Source organism: Vanessa tameamea, chromosome 5 (genome assembly GCF_037043105.1).
Source record: "Vanessa tameamea isolate UH-Manoa-2023 chromosome 5, ilVanTame1 primary haplotype, whole genome shotgun sequence".
Taxonomy (NCBI): Eukaryota; Metazoa; Arthropoda; class Insecta; order Lepidoptera; family Nymphalidae; genus Vanessa; species Vanessa tameamea.
This window is the reverse complement of record NC_087313.1, coordinates 11990062-12009654: the sequence shown is the minus strand read 5'-3', so window position 1 is coordinate 12009654 and position 19593 is coordinate 11990062. Positions and strand designations below refer to the sequence as shown.

The 19593-nt window shown below is 32.3% G+C and overlaps 2 protein-coding genes across 2 annotated transcripts; both read left to right on the top strand.

Moving 5' to 3' along the window:
- Positions 1–1525: 1525 nt before the first annotated feature.
- Positions 1526–19233, top strand: LOC113392551 (CIMIP2 protein CG18335-like). The gene is made up of 8 exons (XM_026629044.2): positions 1526–1683; positions 3927–4065; positions 4522–4618; positions 11913–12088; positions 12234–12396; positions 13185–13323; positions 18412–18510; positions 19101–19233. Exons 1-8 carry the CDS (start codon positions 1637–1639, stop codon positions 19168–19170), a joined length of 930 nt encoding a protein of 309 aa, XP_026484829.1. The 5' UTR covers positions 1526–1636; the 3' UTR covers positions 19171–19233.
- On the top strand, positions 13526–17498 carry LOC113392312 (elongator complex protein 3). Its single transcript, XM_026628671.2, has 7 exons — positions 13526–14162; positions 14305–14469; positions 14937–15051; positions 15429–15679; positions 15899–16064; positions 16739–16951; positions 17287–17498. The coding sequence occupies exons 1-7, from the start codon at positions 13600–13602 to the stop codon at positions 17479–17481; spliced, it is 1668 nt and encodes a 555-aa protein (XP_026484456.2). The 5' UTR covers positions 13526–13599; the 3' UTR covers positions 17482–17498.
- Positions 19234–19593: the final 360 nt, after the last annotated feature.

Below are 19593 nucleotides of genomic sequence, written 5' to 3'. Positions count from 1 at the left end.
GCCGCCGGTGGTGAGCGAACGCAAACCGCGTAACGAACGAACGGCGCAGCGTGAATGGTGAAGTGTGATGAACAAAATTGAACGAAAATATTAGGATACCTGCTTGACTACAAATATTAATATATTTTGTAGAAATTAAGCTTTACCCCCTTAGCAGCTTAAAATAACATAACACAAAAAAAGGATTTATGCAAAAAAAAAAAAACATAACTTATACAATATTATTGACTTTTTACCTAATAATAACATAAATCATATGTATTTAGTACTAAGACATATAAGACAAGTATAAGATTTTTTTTTATTTTAATCTTGTATAAAATTATGACGGCGACTTGCCGTATTATGGTCCAGCAGCAGATAGTGGGACAAGAATGGAAAAGGTCCTATCTTGCTCGGTCGAGATGGCGAAGCAGTCGTCGCGGCCAACTCACAATCCAGACACCCAAGGCTTAAAACTTAAAAGAAAGGGGGATACTCTGGCCCATGGACGCTGTGGACCTCGCATGTCTTATTTCAGACGGCACTCAGGATAGTCTTGAGCTACCTTATGCACTAGCGAGAAGTGCGACAGGGTTTGAAATCACCCTCGCACCCCTGAGGGGACCCCCCGAGCCATGAGCGTTGTCGATAGCGAAGAGGTGAACGACCGTATCAGACACAAAAAAAAAATTGAAAATAAAGAGTTATTCTATACTACCACAACATACTACCGAATTAATGAGCTATCTCTACCTAATTAAATGAATATACATTTTATCACCTACTTCTGAAATGAATGGAGGCCGAATGGAAAATCATGTGTTTATTTATTATACAACTATAACATACTTTAGCAACTATCACGGGTATTGTAAGGTACACGAGTTATTATCTTTTTTAATGAGTATAGATTTGCTCTTGACCGCAATCTATACTGTTAGTTCGATGATAGAAGAGCAAAACATTAAATAAAGATTGAAAAACAATTACTTAAAAAAGTTTTACCTAACATTAATTTCATTTAACAATAAGCGATTAATTGTATAAAAAAGTCATTTTATAATTACATAATTAGATACTTCATGTTAATAAAGAAAAATTATTGCGTGAGAATAAGTTTGCTGAGTTCGCGTCTACTTTATTTAAAGTCGGTAGATCCCCGAGTCCTAAGAGTCGAGGTGGGCCAGTGCTTAGAACGCGTGCATTTTAACCGCTGATTGCGACTTCAAGCCTGGCGAGCATCAATACATTTTCATGTGCTTAATTAGTGTTTAAAATTATATTCGTGCTCGGCGGTGATTATGACCTCTATTTCATATTTGGTGCTTCGAGTTATTTTTTTTATAATTTCTGAACGTATGATACTTTCAAAAATAATAAAAATGTGATATGAATAAATTATTATATTTAATGGGTAGTACCAATTTACAACGTGAACACATTTAATGTACAATATTTAAATATAGGTTTGTATAAAAACTATAACAAAAAATAAAACATTTGTCAGTTTTGTGACAAGATAAACAACAACTATCAAATTTGATCATAAAAGTTTAAATACATGGCGTAAATTGCAGAATTCAAGTTTTCTTTATAATCATTTTGAAAAAATTATGAGTTAATATTATTATAAAATAAAGAAAATTATCAAACCATGGCGTTGGATTTGGTCAGCATTGCCCAGCCCCACTATATACCCGGGTTCGTAGTAATTTTACTTTTTACGTTTTGAACGTTGGGTACGTTATAAATATAGAGATTATAGATCTTAAAGATCTTAATTAAGATTGTTAAGTCGTCTTTAATATCCTGGATAATATAACTTTAAAACAAAAGTTGTTTTTTGTTAGTTTTTGAACAATTTGCTATTGAGACAAAAATTGGTTTGAATGCTTAGTTTATCTTATGGCATACCTGTGCCTAGTAAAAAATAAAAATTCTAATGTGAATTATATTTAAGTTAGAAAATTCTGGGGCAGACCAGTGGCAGTATGTCATAATGTCTATGCCTTAAACTTATTCACTTTTTAGAAGAAATTATTGATAAAAAGGTAAAAATCATCTATATTCATTATTGAAAATATTATCGTTAAAGAGTTACGTTAATAAGCATATGCAATTCTTAGAATACTTGCACTGACACTCGACTCGTAACTTTTACAACTCTTTCATAAAATACCAAGCTGAGTTTTAGAAACATCATTTGCTGCTCTGATACCTGTATAATTATTGCCATTATAATCAATCGGTTTAGCTTTAATTGTAGTCGTTGACTTTATGACTTTATATGGGAAAACAAAAATTGACTATGGTAAGTAATCTTGCAACTGACTTTCAAGCGAGTTCTACAGTGCACAGTAGTGTATGGGCTCGATTAAAGCTTGTTTCTTAAATTGTGCTTTTTTTGTATATCAGACATTTATGCATTTTTATTGAGTATGAAGTCTTAATGATTACTCAATTAGTTTAAATTTTATTTAAGTGTAATAAAGTTATTGTTTTAATCCTTACATTTCTTTTATCGTACCTAACGAAGAATACAATAATTTGTCCCCGTTTCTCTTATCCTTATACGATGATTGGACAAAATCCTTTTGAATCCATGAATCCACGTCCGAATCGCAATCGGTGACCTTTTTTTTTAATTCGATATTTTCGTAAAACTGGACTCTGATCTTTTAAAAGTAAGTGTGTCACAAAAATTACGTTGAACGTGTCACAGACGATAAAGGGATTGGGAAATTTGAAAAATACGAAACGTAGAGATAATATACCGATCGTGTTATATTGATGTGTCGCTTGTCACTGATCCCAAGATAAATGTCCTTTCCGCGGACATATTACGAAATTACGATTTCTCTTTACCATTTCGTCACGTATATTAAATAAGCATCAACGTTTATTGTGGATTTGAATTATTGTAACCCTGAATTAACAAATGTTAAATACGTACCACAAGATACCTAATGGGTATGAATGTTTTATCTTAGCATGTTTTCATATATTTACTATGTGGTGTTATTGCACTTAAAGGCATAGGCAAGAATATTCTAGAAAATCTTCTCTCAATTACTTATAAATTATCTATCGATGATATTATATACCTAATTATAATTGCGCCGTGTGTGGCGTTCCATTAAATTGTATGGCAACTGGCAAGCGATAATTTTATCTTAAAATAAAATATTTTTTCTTAATCGACTGTGACGCGTTTTTATGTTAAATATATTGTTTTTCATCATTTTATTTGCCAATTTTACTACATTAAAATTTGAATTAACTTGTATTTAATATTTTTTTTTATGATATAGGTAGGTAGGCGGATGGAAAAATGGGCCACCTGATGGTTTGTGGTCACCATCGTCCATAGACATTGGCGCTATAAGAAATATTAAGAATCCCTTACATAGCCAATCAATACGCCACCTTGGGAACTAAGATGTAATATCCCTTCTAAATTAAATTACGCTTCAAACCGGAACACAACAATACCAATTATTTCTGTCTGGCGGTAGAATTTCTGATGAGTGGATAGTATCTACCATGGCGGGCTGCACAATGCCCGTTTTTAATAAAAAAATGACTATTAACAGCTAAAAACAACGACAAAATTTTACAAAAGATTAAGAGTATTTAAATGATAAAAAAAAAATTATGTGAGGGAATGATATAAAAAATTGTAATTTAAAAAAATGAACTTAAGAAATTATTATAAAATAAATAAAGAATATAGACGTGCACACCACATGTTTTAAAAAAACAAACACACATACTATGACATGAATGTCGTGACAGTCGTAGTAGGTACTCCACTAATTTTACCTAGATCTTATTCGCCAAGTATCGGGAGTATCTCGTGCTATTAGAATCTTGTTCCAACAAAATAAGATTCTCAAATTAATAAAAATGTCGGACCATTTAAAAAAAATAACAAATAATTTCAGTTACACGGGTCACTGTCCAGAATATAAGTATCGTATTGGTGATACATATGGATCTACCACTCACAAGATCCTCCTGGACCCCAGCGTCAACCACTCCGAGAGGCTCGTTTTATCAGACAGGACTGCTGATGATTTCCAGGTATATGAGATATGATCATTGAAGTTGTTTTGTTAGTTTTTTTAGTTACTATATACACTATATAAAGATTATTACTACATAGCCATAGCCTTCTGCCGTACTTTCAAATATAATACATAGAACTGGTCAAAGACAATGCTATTTAGTCAAAGAGAAGATTACTTGTTATTACTATTGTGATATGTGTGATGTGACTAATGAATGTGATATATACCTAACAGTATTATTATAAAGTGACCTCGAAAATAACAAAATGAAAAAATGTTATTGGGAAAGTAGTCGGTTTTATCTAGAAAAGTGTGATGTTTAAAAATAACGTTCCAATGTTCTTTGTGATACATTTAGGATACTGATTTATTTAATTTAATTTTATGGAAGAAATCGCTGAAGTAGGTATTGCACTTTGTGAAGGCATTTTGTAATACCATGTTTACAGTATCAGTTTACTTTTATCAGGTATATCGTCCGCCGCAAACTGCAGTTGATGTCGTTAACGCAAGGTTCCGTAACGGCGACCCGGTGTACAAACATCCGATGATACCGGGATACGAAGGTGAGATTATCTTAATTACAATGTTGATAACTATGGTGTATCCGGCTCGAAGGACCAATTTATATCGTACTTAGATGCGAAATGATAAATATTGCATATATTATCCTCGAAAACAACACGGTGCCGTTGCTCAAGTAGTGTAGTAGTAGTACTCCAGTTTTCATTGTTGGGAAAAGAAAAGTGTGCATTCAGAGGTTCCATGGCGCCGTCTTCTTTGTCTTCCTCTCTCGTTCAACTACCCGAATCAGTCGTTCAGTAACGCGTAGACAGTTGAAGACGATATAGCCGATTAATTTAAAATAAAAAACAATTTGTGTAGGTTACGGATACGAATATCGTAATTGATGTATACTTTTTCATTGAACAACTTTTCGTCATGTATTTGATAAATGCAATTTTGATTAACGTTTCGTATTTACTCTCAAAAGATGGTCGAGAGTCTAGACATCAGAATGGGACCCATTCGCTATTCTTATAGTCACCAACTACTTACACCATAACGGTAATGATGCGTCAAACATTTGATCTAAGATGTTATATAGTATCTGTTATTACACTGGCTCACTCGCTCTTCAAACCGGATCACAGCGATTCGGAGAACCGATAACATTGATTTGATTATCATTAAATTAGATTGAATACGTGATAGCAAAAGTCGCAGTTACAGTGATCATTGCTGTAACCAGTGATCAGGATATTAAATTATACCAATCAAAACACTATTAAGATTTATTGATTATTTTAATCTTATATATAAAATATAAGACATATATTGTGTTAGCTGTGTACAATGTTGTTTACACCTTTAAAGACGTATCACTTTGTATGTTACCCAAGTCAGATATTAATTTTAAGTGCTTAGTGACAAGTTGATGGTGTAACTTTTCCAATAAATAAAAAAAAATGTTGTATACTATTTGAAATAGCGATTGTTAAATGGCATATAAGTGCGTATGGTACTGCGCCATCGAGTTGCAACGATGTTGAAGTCTCAAACAGATACTCCTCTCGGAACTTCCAAAACAAATATAGGTAAATACTCTCCACTCAACCACCTCATAAACTTGTATAATAAAGTCTACAGTGAAGGCATTGACATTTTTCACGACTCACTACCACTTTTTCGCAAAAAATTAACGCTGGGAGCTTTATTGTTTTGATATCTTTACTGTTGTATTTAGTTTGTTATATTCTACTTAATATTAGAACATTGTAAACTATGGATTTATCTCTAAAAATCTTAATTTGTCATTGTTGTAATTATTGTTAGTTATTTTTTTTAATTCATTAAATTTTTCTGCTAATTGTTTAAATGTTAAATAATTAATAAGCGTCTATATTGCAGTCTGTAGTATTTATTAAATAGAGTATTGTTAAAAAAATTGTTATTGGAGGCTAACGTAACTATTAATGCTGTATATACCTATTAAGTGTTTGAAATTGTATCTGTCATTTTATTGTATTCTTGTTTTAAGTGCTATATTTCAAATACTGTGGTGTATCGATTAAATAAATAAATAAATAAATAAATAGATACATACTAACATATATTTTTAATAAAATATTATCGAGGAAAACGTAGCAAAGGAACAAATTTTGCAACCAAGACGTGTGATACAAGATCTTGACGGATACGAAATGAGATAACGATAAGTGGACATCACAGGGAATTACATAATCTTGGATGACTTGACCCAAATTTATGACAAGAATTTTGAACACAAATATTACCTGTGCTTAAAACGAAACGAAGAATTTATTTAGTCAATTTCGTTATTAGCTGTAACAAATTTAGTCAAAATATGTTTTGTTCAGTTGTTAATTATTTTTAAATTATATTACGTGGAGGGACGCGTCTTGATAATAATCAATCACCAAGACGTGTCGCTCTCCGTTAAATTCTATGTTTATTATATTGGTATGAATCAGTGACGACCTTGCTTACAAATATATCTTAGTGTGCGTGTGACGATTAAGAGTACAGACAGCAAAAAATACTATATTTGTTAAGATTATTTAAACAAAAAAATGTGGAGGGACGTGCCTTTGATTATAAATAGGTCTTTAGTAATAATAAGTAACTGATCAATTTTCATAATATAATTATTAATATATTTTGTTCCATCCACCGTGTAAGTATATGTCTTGTATCTAAGCTTAAGCAACATTATGTGAAACCTATTTTGGGCATCGAAATTATTGTAATGTTAACATGCTTATAATCGATTTAAATATTGATTTTAAACAAAACAACAAAGGTTTAGTATAAAACATAATTATGCTATAATTCAAATCTTAAACGCGATAAGATAAAGTTTTAATAGTCGTTTATCTGTTATAAAATATAATATGTTATAATCTGTTTGAATATTTTCATGTTAGTAGGAAAAAAAAAATTAACAGCTTGTGAATATCCTACTCCTAGGCTAAGGCCTCGTCTCCTTTTAGAGAAGAAACTGCTGCAATACGGTTTGGTGAATATATGTATATGATGTAGAGGGTACGACATGCAGGTTTCCTGTGCGCTGAACATGAGATGCAAATTGGGCACATGAAAATTCCGTAGTGTTTGGGTGGTTTTGAAACTTTGAATCTACAAATAACAGTTAATATTTACGTGTCCTAACCATATCGTCACAAGAATATAACAAATAATATCTTATTTTATTTTTGATTTTTTTTTCCTTATAAATTGCAGCCGTTTATGTCGTTATGGTTTTACGTCAAATGAAATGCAATTCGAAACATGCGGTATGTTTTTTATTGGGACGATATTGGTCAATTAAACAATAAAAAAGTACTAGGATGGGACAGTCTTTGTATTTATTATAATACGGTACATATTTTTGATAGAACGTCGAAACTATGTATCTATCTGCGAGTAGCTATGGTCTTTTCTGGATGCCTTTATAATGTTAAAACATATACGAAGCAAGAGGCGTAATAAAACAATATTATTACGTATTATAAAACAAAGTCCCGCCGCCACCGTCTGTTTGTCTGTCTGTCTGTCTCAAAAACTACCGAAACGAATTAAACAAGAAGAAGATTCAGATGTATAATTAAAGGTTTTACATAAATTGACTAAAATATGACGAGGCGCGAGGCCTGTTAAGATGTCGGATAAATCATGCCGTGAGCTTCACTAGCGTCACTTAAGCCAATAGAGTTACATGTATTACGGTATAAACATTTTATATAGACTTATTTTACTCGTGCGAAGCCTGTACGGGTACCTAGCTGTTTATATTTTCGAACACTTAAGGTTGATTCTAGTTTGTTTAGTGTAGGTACTTACTGATATGGTGGTATCATATTTCAAACATTTTTTTATAGTACATTTTACTAGTCCGTGATAAGATTTTTATTGTTCAAGTTTTTTTATCTGGGTAATAATATTTATTTACTGTATTAGAGTTAACCGGTAAAATGTACTTCGGAACGTTGCTACTGGACAGTGATTCAGTGCTCACAAGCTGACTCATGTACCCAATGAACTGGTCAGAATGTATTAATTTCCTGATATTATAACATCCCAGATTGATTCTTAAGATGATTTATCAATTGAAGTTTATTTCAATTTTCGCTTACATTTTAATAGAAAAGTTTTTATTAGTTTAAACGTAAACGCTTTATTAAATGTACGTACAATATATTTAAACATAAATATAAAATTATTATCAGTTTTGAAAGCTATACTAATATCATAAATGCGAAAGTATTAGTCTGTTTGTCTGTCTGTCTATTAAGTTTTTACCGCTAAACCACTGAAGTAAACTTGAAGATATTTTATTTTATTTTGTTTGAAGCAAGCTTGTATCCCAAGGAAGGACATAGGCTACTTTTAACACATAAAACATACGACTGAACCCCCCACCAAACACGAGGGGGAAAATTAGTAATAAATAGTTAATTCTCAATTTTCAATTTATTGGGTCAGTTTGGATTTGGTGTCGTTTTTTTGTAGGTATTATAAGAAGAACGGTGCTCTTCTGTAAGAACTCTTCTCTGATCTTACTCGTGAAATATTGATAACCGACTAAGTGATACGATATTTTGATACCTCTATTATTTATATGTTATAATTATTATACTAATTGTCGCATTTCACATTCTAACATAACACGAACGTTATTTTCTTAACAAGCGCTGTAAGAAATAATAAACATTCTTTACATCACAATGCGTCACCAACTTTGGGAGCTAAGATGTTATGTCCCTTGTGCCTGTAGTTACACTGGCTCATTCACCCTTCAACCCGGATCTCTAGAATATAAGTATAATAATAAGTAGGTATTGCTGTATGGGTGTTGAATATCTGTGTGTGCTACCTACCTAGACGGGTTTGCACAAAGACCTACCACCTAACTCAACCGATAAACATCTTCATAACATCATCTGTTTAAGGTGATTAAGACTTGAAAAAGAGTTAAAATAAGAATAAGGTTATCGCTTACATACACACGTACATACATACATACAGACAGCTGTGACTTTAATTTACTACATGCATTGTAATAAAACATGAGTCGTTTAAGATTGATGACCGTAAATGGATTAATGTTGAAATTACAGAATACTGATCCAATGAAGTCATATTATATGAAACTAGTTTCCACGCGCTGCTTGGTCCACTCGTTTAGGTTACCCTATTTCCATTTCTGTACGTCACGGTAGCAAGCGAAAGTGATCCCGTGACGCCCGTCGAAGATACGGAGAGGGTGTCGCTACGGTTAGGGTATTTCGGTGGGAATAGGAAGCACAAGCCGTCTGACATATACCCCACTTCATGTGATGACATTTTCTGTAGCCCTGCTGTGTATGTGAATTTTCGTGTTGATCCTTGATTCGTAACAAACTAATTTACTTTCCCATTTATAATATTAGTTGGGATTTATAGTATTAACACCTGCGAGTTTGACACATTGTACTTATGTCGTTATAGGTTTAACGGTATTACCTTGAAATATGTAGACCGGTGTAGGTATGAGTAATAAATCACACCAACAGGATATAGTGCGTCGTAACGATCGAGTTTCCGACTGATTCGAGCACTTTTTAACTGATTTTTTTCTTCAGCCAATACACGCTAATAGCGTCTATTAACTATGGAATAACATATGAAAAGTCCAATCAGCTGGAATTTCGATCAGTGCGATCTTACCCCAAAGCACAAATTTATACAATATTCATAATTAAATTAGTTTAATGTACGGATTACAATCGATTCGAATAAAAATAAGGAGATCAAACAAAAAATTAGGAGACAGTTTATTATGAAACTAAATATTTGATTAGTAACTAGACCAAATGCATTTTGTTTTTCTAGTTCATCCTGGAACGATCTTCCTGGATTATCAACGGACAAATAACATGCATCTGTCGCATGTGCAGTGCGTGCAACTTGACCGTAGTAGAAAAATTCCGTTCCGTCACAAGACCCAACGTTCACGATGAAATTTTTATTACAAAGAAATGCTATCTACTTGAAAGTAGTTGATATAAATTGTCATAATAGTCACATTATTGGTTTATCTTTTAAGTTCATAAGAAACCTTGTTGAACGCAAAATTGGATTCGCGTTGATTATGCAAGAAGCTATTGAAATAGTTCCCGGAATCACTATAATCTGATTTAACTGTATGCACTTATACATAAACATAGAAATCATTTATATAAGAAGCGACATCGGTGACATTTGAGAGGCATTTCCAGTACAGAATCTGACAATGATCTACGATTAATAAGTTTGGACCTTAAGAGTATTTTTATAGTTTCTCGTTTCTTCTTTGATGATGATATTCCGCTGAACGATTTTGACCACGATGACCATTTTCAATGAAGCCTAGAACATGTGACATAGCATCAGTGTGTATTCAAACACGAGTGCAAAATTTAAACCGTTATTAGGTAGAGGACCAACGCTTTTGCCTACGTACTTTGGAAGAACGTCAATGTAACACTGCCAAGTTCTCAGGTCCGGGTTGTTAATGAGAATTGTTTTCACAGAACACGGATTCCCGGACCAGAAACCCAATGAGTTTTTTGAGCGGTTCGAGATTCGACCTCAGGGCCTTATGATCAGCTGATGTTATGTATATCATATATATTTAATAAGCCAAACATATAAACTTAAATATTCCTTCAAATTATAATTGATATACTCGAACTACTACTCAAACTAGCAAATGCCTATGTTTTTTTACTAATGATTAATATTATTTCCGTATAATTTTATTCGCAGTTTTGACGAGTAATAATGATAGTTGTAAAGCCGTATAACTGCAAATTGGACGTGTACAGTGGCATATCACAGAACTAAAACTAAACGGGATCATGTCCTATCCGTTCCACTTACGTCTGGCTATCAGATCGCACGCAGGCTAACGGGCCACATCTAGTTTACAATTATTATTATCAATATATTTCACGGAATCAGACTCATGAAATATTCAAGTATTAAGGAAATTCGTGCTGTTTCGTATCATTTTGAATTTCGATAAATAATGGATTGAATCGGTCCACATTTACAAACGAGCGATGCCCATTTGTTACAGTATACAACGGAAAATGTAATATAAATTGTTAAGATTTCTTTAAGTGAAATAATTGTGAAGATATTTTTTTCTGTTTAAATAGTATAACTTTAGTTATATATATAAGTTTTTATATTATTAAAACAGTTTTTTATCTGCAGTTTTTAGAATTAATAAAAATTACACTTATGTTTAACAAGTGTAATTTTTATTAATTCTGAGACTGAGATTACTGTATAGTGTACTATACAGTAATACTAACTAACTATAGTTAGGTACAATCTTATAAGATTGTACCTAACTATTGTTAGCTAGGTACAGTATTCATGTATTCAAATACGAAATAGTCATTTGAATATTTTATACGTAACGTCTATTTGGTTTTAAAATATGTATATTCGTGTTTGTAACTACTTAATCTGATGTCCTCCTAACCGATTTCAGTCAGAGTGATTGTTCCCAATGGAGACTGGCTAACTACGCAGGAGATTAATGTGCTCAAATGTGTGTGTAATAATGGGTGCACTTTCTATTCCCCTTACTCCCATAATCAGATAGGATGTTATTCTAATTCACCTAAGTGAGTTCAGGTATGGAACCGATAGTGCAAATTATGATTCTAGAAACAATATATAGTACTCGAGCATCCAAATTCCAGACTGTTGGGATTGTGCCTTTTTATTAATCCCGGACCTGGAATCTACCGTCTAATAAAATAGTGAGACCAACAAGCTAGTTACTAGTATTTAATGTGATAGGATTCTTACCTCGGCTGAACGCACATTTTGGTCAGCGCTACACGGTCTCTGCAACGGAGGCTCTATCGGAATTTCAAAAGTCACAGTTGAACCAGAGAGCCGGGCGGAATCAGCTAGAAAGAGTAGTGGACTTGCAAGCAAGTAAAGGACAACCGTGGGATCTTGTTGACAGATTTGTAAGTTCAATATCAATTATTTGGGTGAGAAAGAAGATGGATTATGAATGAGGAAGCGAGAGGGAAGATTGAATGGAGAAATATTAAAGAATAACAAAAGATTAACGAATGACTCTCAATAAAATAAAGTCCTCCTATATTTTAGTCGGCTACAGCGGAATTTAAGCTGCCCCTAGTGGTGGTGAGACCAGAATGTGCAGGAATATTGAGAGATGTGCCAATGGATGAGCCGAAATTATTGCCTCCCTCCCACTCTATTAGCCCTTACTTCATGGAAAATGATAATCCGGATAAGTTTATCAAGAAAGGTACCGTAAAGTAAAGGTTTAATTCATAAAATATGTTATTGTATGTAATTACAGAACGATATATATATTTGTATAGTTTTGACTACATTCAAGAAGGTAATCGTTTTTTCTTAATGTAATCATTTAAAAAATGGAAGTAACTGTTTTTATTTTATTATCAAGTTTTTACAAACGCTTTGAGCGCAAATTCGTTTAAAGCATGACTGATTTTATCACGAGACGAACATAGCAACAAGAAGAACAACAACAAGAAGTTTTATTATTATTTTTATTAAATTATGCGCCTAATTTATATATGAAATATTTCAATCGTAAACTTAATCAGTTAGGATAACATAAATATATTAACCAAGTGATATTATATACTTAATTTTGGGAATAAATACTTTTTAAATTGTTTTGAAGTCGTTACTATGGAAATAATAACTAAACAACTAAATTATGATGGTTATTTGTCTAAGAAGAGATTTGTCTCTTTAATTTTTATTTATCTATCTACTCGGCACATATGTCGATATTATTGGCAAAACACAATTAGTAAATTAACTTGATAGTTGTAAAATGTCATATGATAAAATTCATCAGTCTTTCGTTCAAAATCAAATATGGGCTTTTAATCCTTCTGAATCAGTTCGTAAGTCGATTAACATTGTCACTTTATTCTCATTTGAATAATATACATTTAAATTACTATAGACAATTCGCCCATATTCACCTTATTTATTTATTTAAACCAATCGTTTAAGTTTCATTAAGCCCATTTTTTTATAAAATAATATATTTTTAAGGTTTTGCCGGACATGTACCCTACGGCTTCCAAAGATTTGGCGAATCATCTAAAAAGCTGAGTAACTCGGCTCTTTGTGACTTTTCGTCTAACTACAGACGAAGACAGAGTACTGAATGGGCTCCAGTAAATGTTGTCAAGTAAGTGTGCATTAACGTAATAATAAATTAGTAAGGTTTTCTTTGGAGATAAATATTTTCATTTTGTTTTAATAATGTTATTATTATTAAAACGTATTAGTTATGTTTTATGTGAATTTTTATGTTGACAATTATTTTGAATGTGTTATGACCTGTCACGTCCTTGATAGTCACTGTCATCGCCGTCAAGTATCATAATACGTCATATGTCAAATTGCAAAATTTACAAAATACGCATTTTCTTTAATTAATTACATTACATATAAAGCCATTAAAATGACGAAGAAGAAAATAATGCCAAACCTCTCGAAAGAGGAGAAAATGGTAATGGTTATATCAGAAATTATACAAGAATTGCTGGTCGCTCACCGTCAGGGCAAAGATGTTAACCTCAACAAGATGAAGACGAGGATTTCATCAAAATACGGACTTGGAACTTCACCGCGACTTGTAGATATCATAGCAGCTGTGCCAGCTGATTCGAAGAGTATTTTGCTACCAAAATTAAAAGCGAAACCGATTCGTACAGCATCTGGTATCGCTGTCGTAGCCGTCATGTGTAAACCTCATCGTTGCCCACATATCAATTTTACGGGTAACATTTGTGTGTATTGCCCCGGTGGTCCCGATTCGGATTTTGAATACTCGACTCAAAGTTATACAGGATATGAGCCAACTTCTATGAGAGCTATCAGGGCGCGATACAATCCGTATTTACAGACGCGACACAGAGTGGAACAGCTGAAACAGCTCGGTCATAGTGTGGATAAAGTTGAGTTTATTGTGATGGGAGGTACATTTATGAGCCTGCCAGAAGATTACAGAGATTATTTTATTCGGTAAGTTGCATTCTATTATTGATATGGATATTTAGTCTCAATAAATTATGATTTTCCTGCCCTAATAATGAACTCTAATTATACATATTAATCTTCTTTGATTTATCATTCAATAAATTTATTTTTTCTTATTTTATTTTAGGAATCTTCATGATGCCTTATCAGGACACACTTCAAATTGTGTAGCAGAGGCTGTGAAATATTCAGAGAAAGCTAAAACAAAGTGCATTGGGATCACTATAGAGACTCGGCCAGACTACTGCTTGCAGAGGCACATGAGTGACATGCTTAACTATGGCTGCACAAGGTTAGGATTAACTTCTCATGTTAATGATTACCTATCTATATTGCTTGAATAAACGAAATGTTAATTAATGCTGGCAAACTATATAATACATCTTTTAAAGAGGTAAACTTGTCAAAACCATATAATTGAAGTATAAGGAGTCTTTAAATTAATCACTGATGTTATTTAATTTTTTTTTAAAAGCAACCATTATACTGTATATTAGAATTATCATAAGCCTGTGTTTGTGGATTTTTGGACCTAGGAGCCCATTCTTTGGTGTTTTTCTGTCACCAGCAATTTTTTACATCCTTTCATTCTATTTGCTGTATGCAGCATCCAACGATTAGACATAATTAGTTACCTCAGTTATCTAGACAATGTCTTGTTTTATTTAAGGGATGTTTTATTTGAAAGATTAATTTACTGTGAATTATTTTCCTTAAACTATGATGAGTTTCTTTAAAATTGGTGGAATTCCACTTCAGGTTGGAGATAGGAGTGCAATCTGTCTATGAGGATATAGCCAGAGATACAAACAGGGGGCACACAGTAAAAGCAGTTTGTGAGAATTTCAACCTTGCTAAGGATGCAGGATACAAGGTATATTTATGTTTTGCTTAAAATAATTTAAAAAATATATGATATAATACCTTCTTTAATTTCCTTTGCATGCTAGTGTATAAAAAAAAAGTAATAATAATCATGTTAAATTGTAAATTATAATTAAAATTTAATAAATTACTGTGAGGTCATATTTTGTATATATTTCATGCAACATACAAATTTTGTTGGAAATAATCTATATATATCTATATAATTTAATTAGTGTCTTTAGAGTAACAGTTTTGATGTAATTTATTCTTGTATAATGACAATTTAAAAGTATTTGTAAGAGTCTACTTGAATGAAGGAAATATATATAGTTTATAAAAAAAAATTAAAATATTTGCATCTATCTATCTTGAATTTGATTTTAGATTGTAGCTCACATGATGCCCGACTTACCAAATGTCGACTTTGAAAGAGATGTTGAGCAATTTATAGAGTTCTTTGAAAACCCAGCTTTTAGAGCGGATGGACTCAAGATATACCCAACTTTGGTAATTAGGGGCACCGGGCTTTATGAGTTGTGGAAAACGGGAAGGTACAGGAGTTACCCACCATCTACACTAGTCGATCTTATTGCTAAGATATTGGCATTAGTTCCACCATGGACTAGAGTTTACAGGTATGATACATATAAATTAAGCTATGATATATTTTTAGTTTTGATTTAAATTTCTTTTCATACTAATAATCCAAAATTTAGAACAATAACCATAAGTATTTGAATATTTTTCGGAAGCAGAAGGTGAAAAACAATGTCACTGATTTCCCTGTCAACATAATTTAATGAAATTCTATTCTAAAAAGGCAATTATTTATAAACAGCAATATATAATTCCAGAGTACAGCGTGACATACCTATGCCTCTGGTTTCCTCTGGAGTGGAGCATGGCAATCTGAGAGAGCTGGCTTTGGCTCGTATGGCAGATTTGGGGACTGACTGCCGGGATGTGAGGACAAGGGAGGTGGGGATACAAGAGATACACAACAAAGTTAGACCGTATGAGGTATGTCTGATTTATGAAAAATGAAAACAGAAATATGAAAATTAGGTTTTTGGACCATATTTCAATATGCTTTAAAGCGAGTAGTGAAGTCATGACTAAATTACTTGTTTTTTGTAAATATAGTTGTATTAGTAAAGACTTTTCACATAAAATTGCAATTTTATGTGAAAATTCTTTATTCTTTTTATTATTTTTTCTATATGAAAGCAATGATGACCCAGTATAATAAAAATGTGTCTTTATTATGTAGTTACAATTTGTCACTCGCTCTGGTGAAAGGTAGACATTTGTAAGTGTTAGTAAGTTGTACCAAGTAGTGGATAATCATTCACTATACTATGTTATTGCAGCGTGAGGTGTTTTGGGCCCAGCAATGAAAATTACAAAGCAAAAATATTCTTTATTCAAGTAGACTCATGAAAGCACTTTTGAATAGTCATATTACAGTATTCAATAATGTAAAGGTCGATATAGATTCTATCGAGAAGAACCAAGAAACCCATTAGTTACTCTTTTCTACTATTTTAATTACAGAGTTTGTCGATAACTTAACGATCTTTCTAAAGGAGAGCCTTTGCTCAACAGGACTTAAGATTTATGGTTTATTAGGTTATTTTATGTAAACTTTATTTAAAAAAATAACAAGTGATTTTAATTTTTTTATCTTACTCTAGGTTGAACTAATAAGACGAGATTATGTAGCCAACGGTGGTTGGGAGACTTTCTTATCATATGAGGATCCGGATCAAGATATATTAGTTGGTCTGCTCCGACTCAGAAAATGTGCTAAAGATACCTATAGACCGGAATTGAAGCCGGGACCTAATGCTAACTTCAAGCAATGCAGTATTGTGCGGGAGCTTCACGTCTATGGATCTGTTGTACCCGTGAGTTTTCTTTGATATACGCTAGGCTGCAATTTCCTTTTATCTGATTTACATGGCCTTTTAAATAATTGGTTTATACAAGACTGTCCAAAAAGTTGTGTAATATTTCTATTCTGTTATACTACAACTTGCAGAATCTTTAATCTCGAGTGACGCAGACAACATTTTTTTTAATGATAAATTTCAAAAAAATAAATGGCTGTCTATTACAATTAGCTAATTCTTTGAAATATCTCATTTTAATTTATGTAAATGATGTTTTCCTAAGTTATTTTGGTCACGATGGCTATTCTCAAAAGATTCCATCTTTAAAACTCCATAAAACATTGTTTTAGGTTAACGCACGAGATCCAACAAAGTTTCAACATCAGGGTTTCGGAATGTTGCTCATGGAGGAAGCGGAACGTATCGCTATGGAAGAGCACGGATCTGATAAGATTGCGGTTATTTCTGGTGTAGGAACACGCAATTACTACGCAAAAATCGGGTACCATCTTGAGGGACCGTACATGGTCAAGATGCTTGCTTGAATAAAATTGTAGAAATACATTTTTTGTCTTTAATTTGAATGTAAAACCTTTTCCCACTGATATCATTTTTTATCATCTCAATTTTATTTAGCCGTGCCCGCGGCTTCGTGCGCGTTGTTTGAATTTATGTTATTTGGATATTATAGCGTGATTTTATTTTTATTCTATATATAATTCTAAAATAAAAGTAGCCTAAGTTACTCCTTATTAGTACCGTCGAAATCGGTCCAGCTTTTCCAGAGATTATATGGAACAAATAGACAGACAGACAGACAGACAAAAATTGTAAAAACTGTTATTTTGGTATATGTACCGTGTATACATGCATATGCATTTAGTAAAAGTGGGTTATTTTAAAATTACAAACAGACACTCCAATTTTATTATATGTATAGATATATTTATCTATTTGTTATTGATTACTTTTTTGGTGACGCTACACATAGCGCAGCGTCAGTTGCTTACTTAATTGCAAATAACTAGAATATAATATAAACTTGATTATAATATAAGTTAATGTATTATATTTCCCGCCGGCGTATGGGGGGAGGGGAGGTGTTGATATGTTTTAGGAATAAAAATTAATTTGTGTGCTATTCCAGACTATAAATTATTTCTGTGCTCAATTCTATTCGATCCGTTTAGATATTGTGATTGCGTAATAACTTTCATCCATCGAAACTTTGCATTTATAATATTAGTAAGATAATAATCAACATCAATATTTTATATGTTTATTCATATAATACTTATTTCGATGTATATAAGGTAGGTAGGTAGGTCTGCTACCTCGTGGGACGTGTTACTTTGCATTTCAGCAAGTAATAAAGTAAATTTGGAATTTAAAAAAAAATTATAGAGTAGATTTAAGTCTTGCCTTACGTTTTTAAGCTTTGTATAAACACATTACTTTTTTATCTTATTCTATAGGCCTGACCCTCCACTATCCATCAATCCAACGGAGATCTATCACAAGCACGTCGGGATGTTGCCGAACTACGCGGGTCATGTTCCTGGATGCGTATTTAGGTAAGGAATCATACTAATTGAGAGGTTACGTCATATTGGTTTAAGATACGGTTTTATGGAAAAAACGGACATTGAAATTATTTTTGAGGTATTCGGTGACTGGGCTTAATATTATTATTAGTTAAGTTATTTGCCAGCGAAAGCCAAAGTCATATAGTTAAAATAATCACGGGTTAGCTGGTTCAATAATTAACGGGGATTTTAATATCGATATATAAAACAAAATAAACGATAAAAATATCGATAATTATTTATCATTCCTAGCTTTAACACTATAAGGCGAGGAATATGGAGCAGCTGTTTGGCGTTTATTTATTTAGAATTACTTGTCGCCCGCGGTTTTGCTTGTGTTTTAGGAGTTGATCGTCAGGTTTTAGGTACCTATAAAAAAATATTTTGTCTTTTCTTGCGGTTCCAGCTTTGGCTGTAAAAGAGAAATACATAGACAAACAGATCCAGTTACTATTGCATTTTAAATATTTCTACTTTAATGATCAATAAAGTTATGTTGTTTTAATAAGATACATTTGTTAAGTTTAGATTGAGAATATTGATCTTTTAAGTTAAACCTAATTGTTGTGTGTTTTCAGATTTGGTAAAACGTATGGAAATGATACACGGGACGCGAAAAGATGGCTGCGTGGTGATTTTACGTCCTGATTACTTTTTTTTTGATGAATTTGAGAATGAAATAACCATTATTTTTTGATGAAATAAACTTTACACATTTCATTTATATAATGTTTTTATTTCTGTAATATACATATAATAGCAATCAATAATATCAATACTAATATTAAATGAACATTGCCTGAAAAAAAAAATAAACAATGCATATTTTGAAATGTATTATATAGTGTTGTAATTAAAATGAAATATTATATGAATTTTAGTCAGGTTGTCTATACTGGGCAAAAATCTCTTTGGTTGTCTTACAAATCTGGGAGTTTCTTAACTAAATTTAAATTGTATTTGATAATTTCAGGGCCTTGAATATGTCTTTCTTGTTTTGTTATAAAAAAACGTAACCTACTGTTTTTTCTAAATTTATAATTTAGGACGTAAAAGGCATAGTGTTGCATA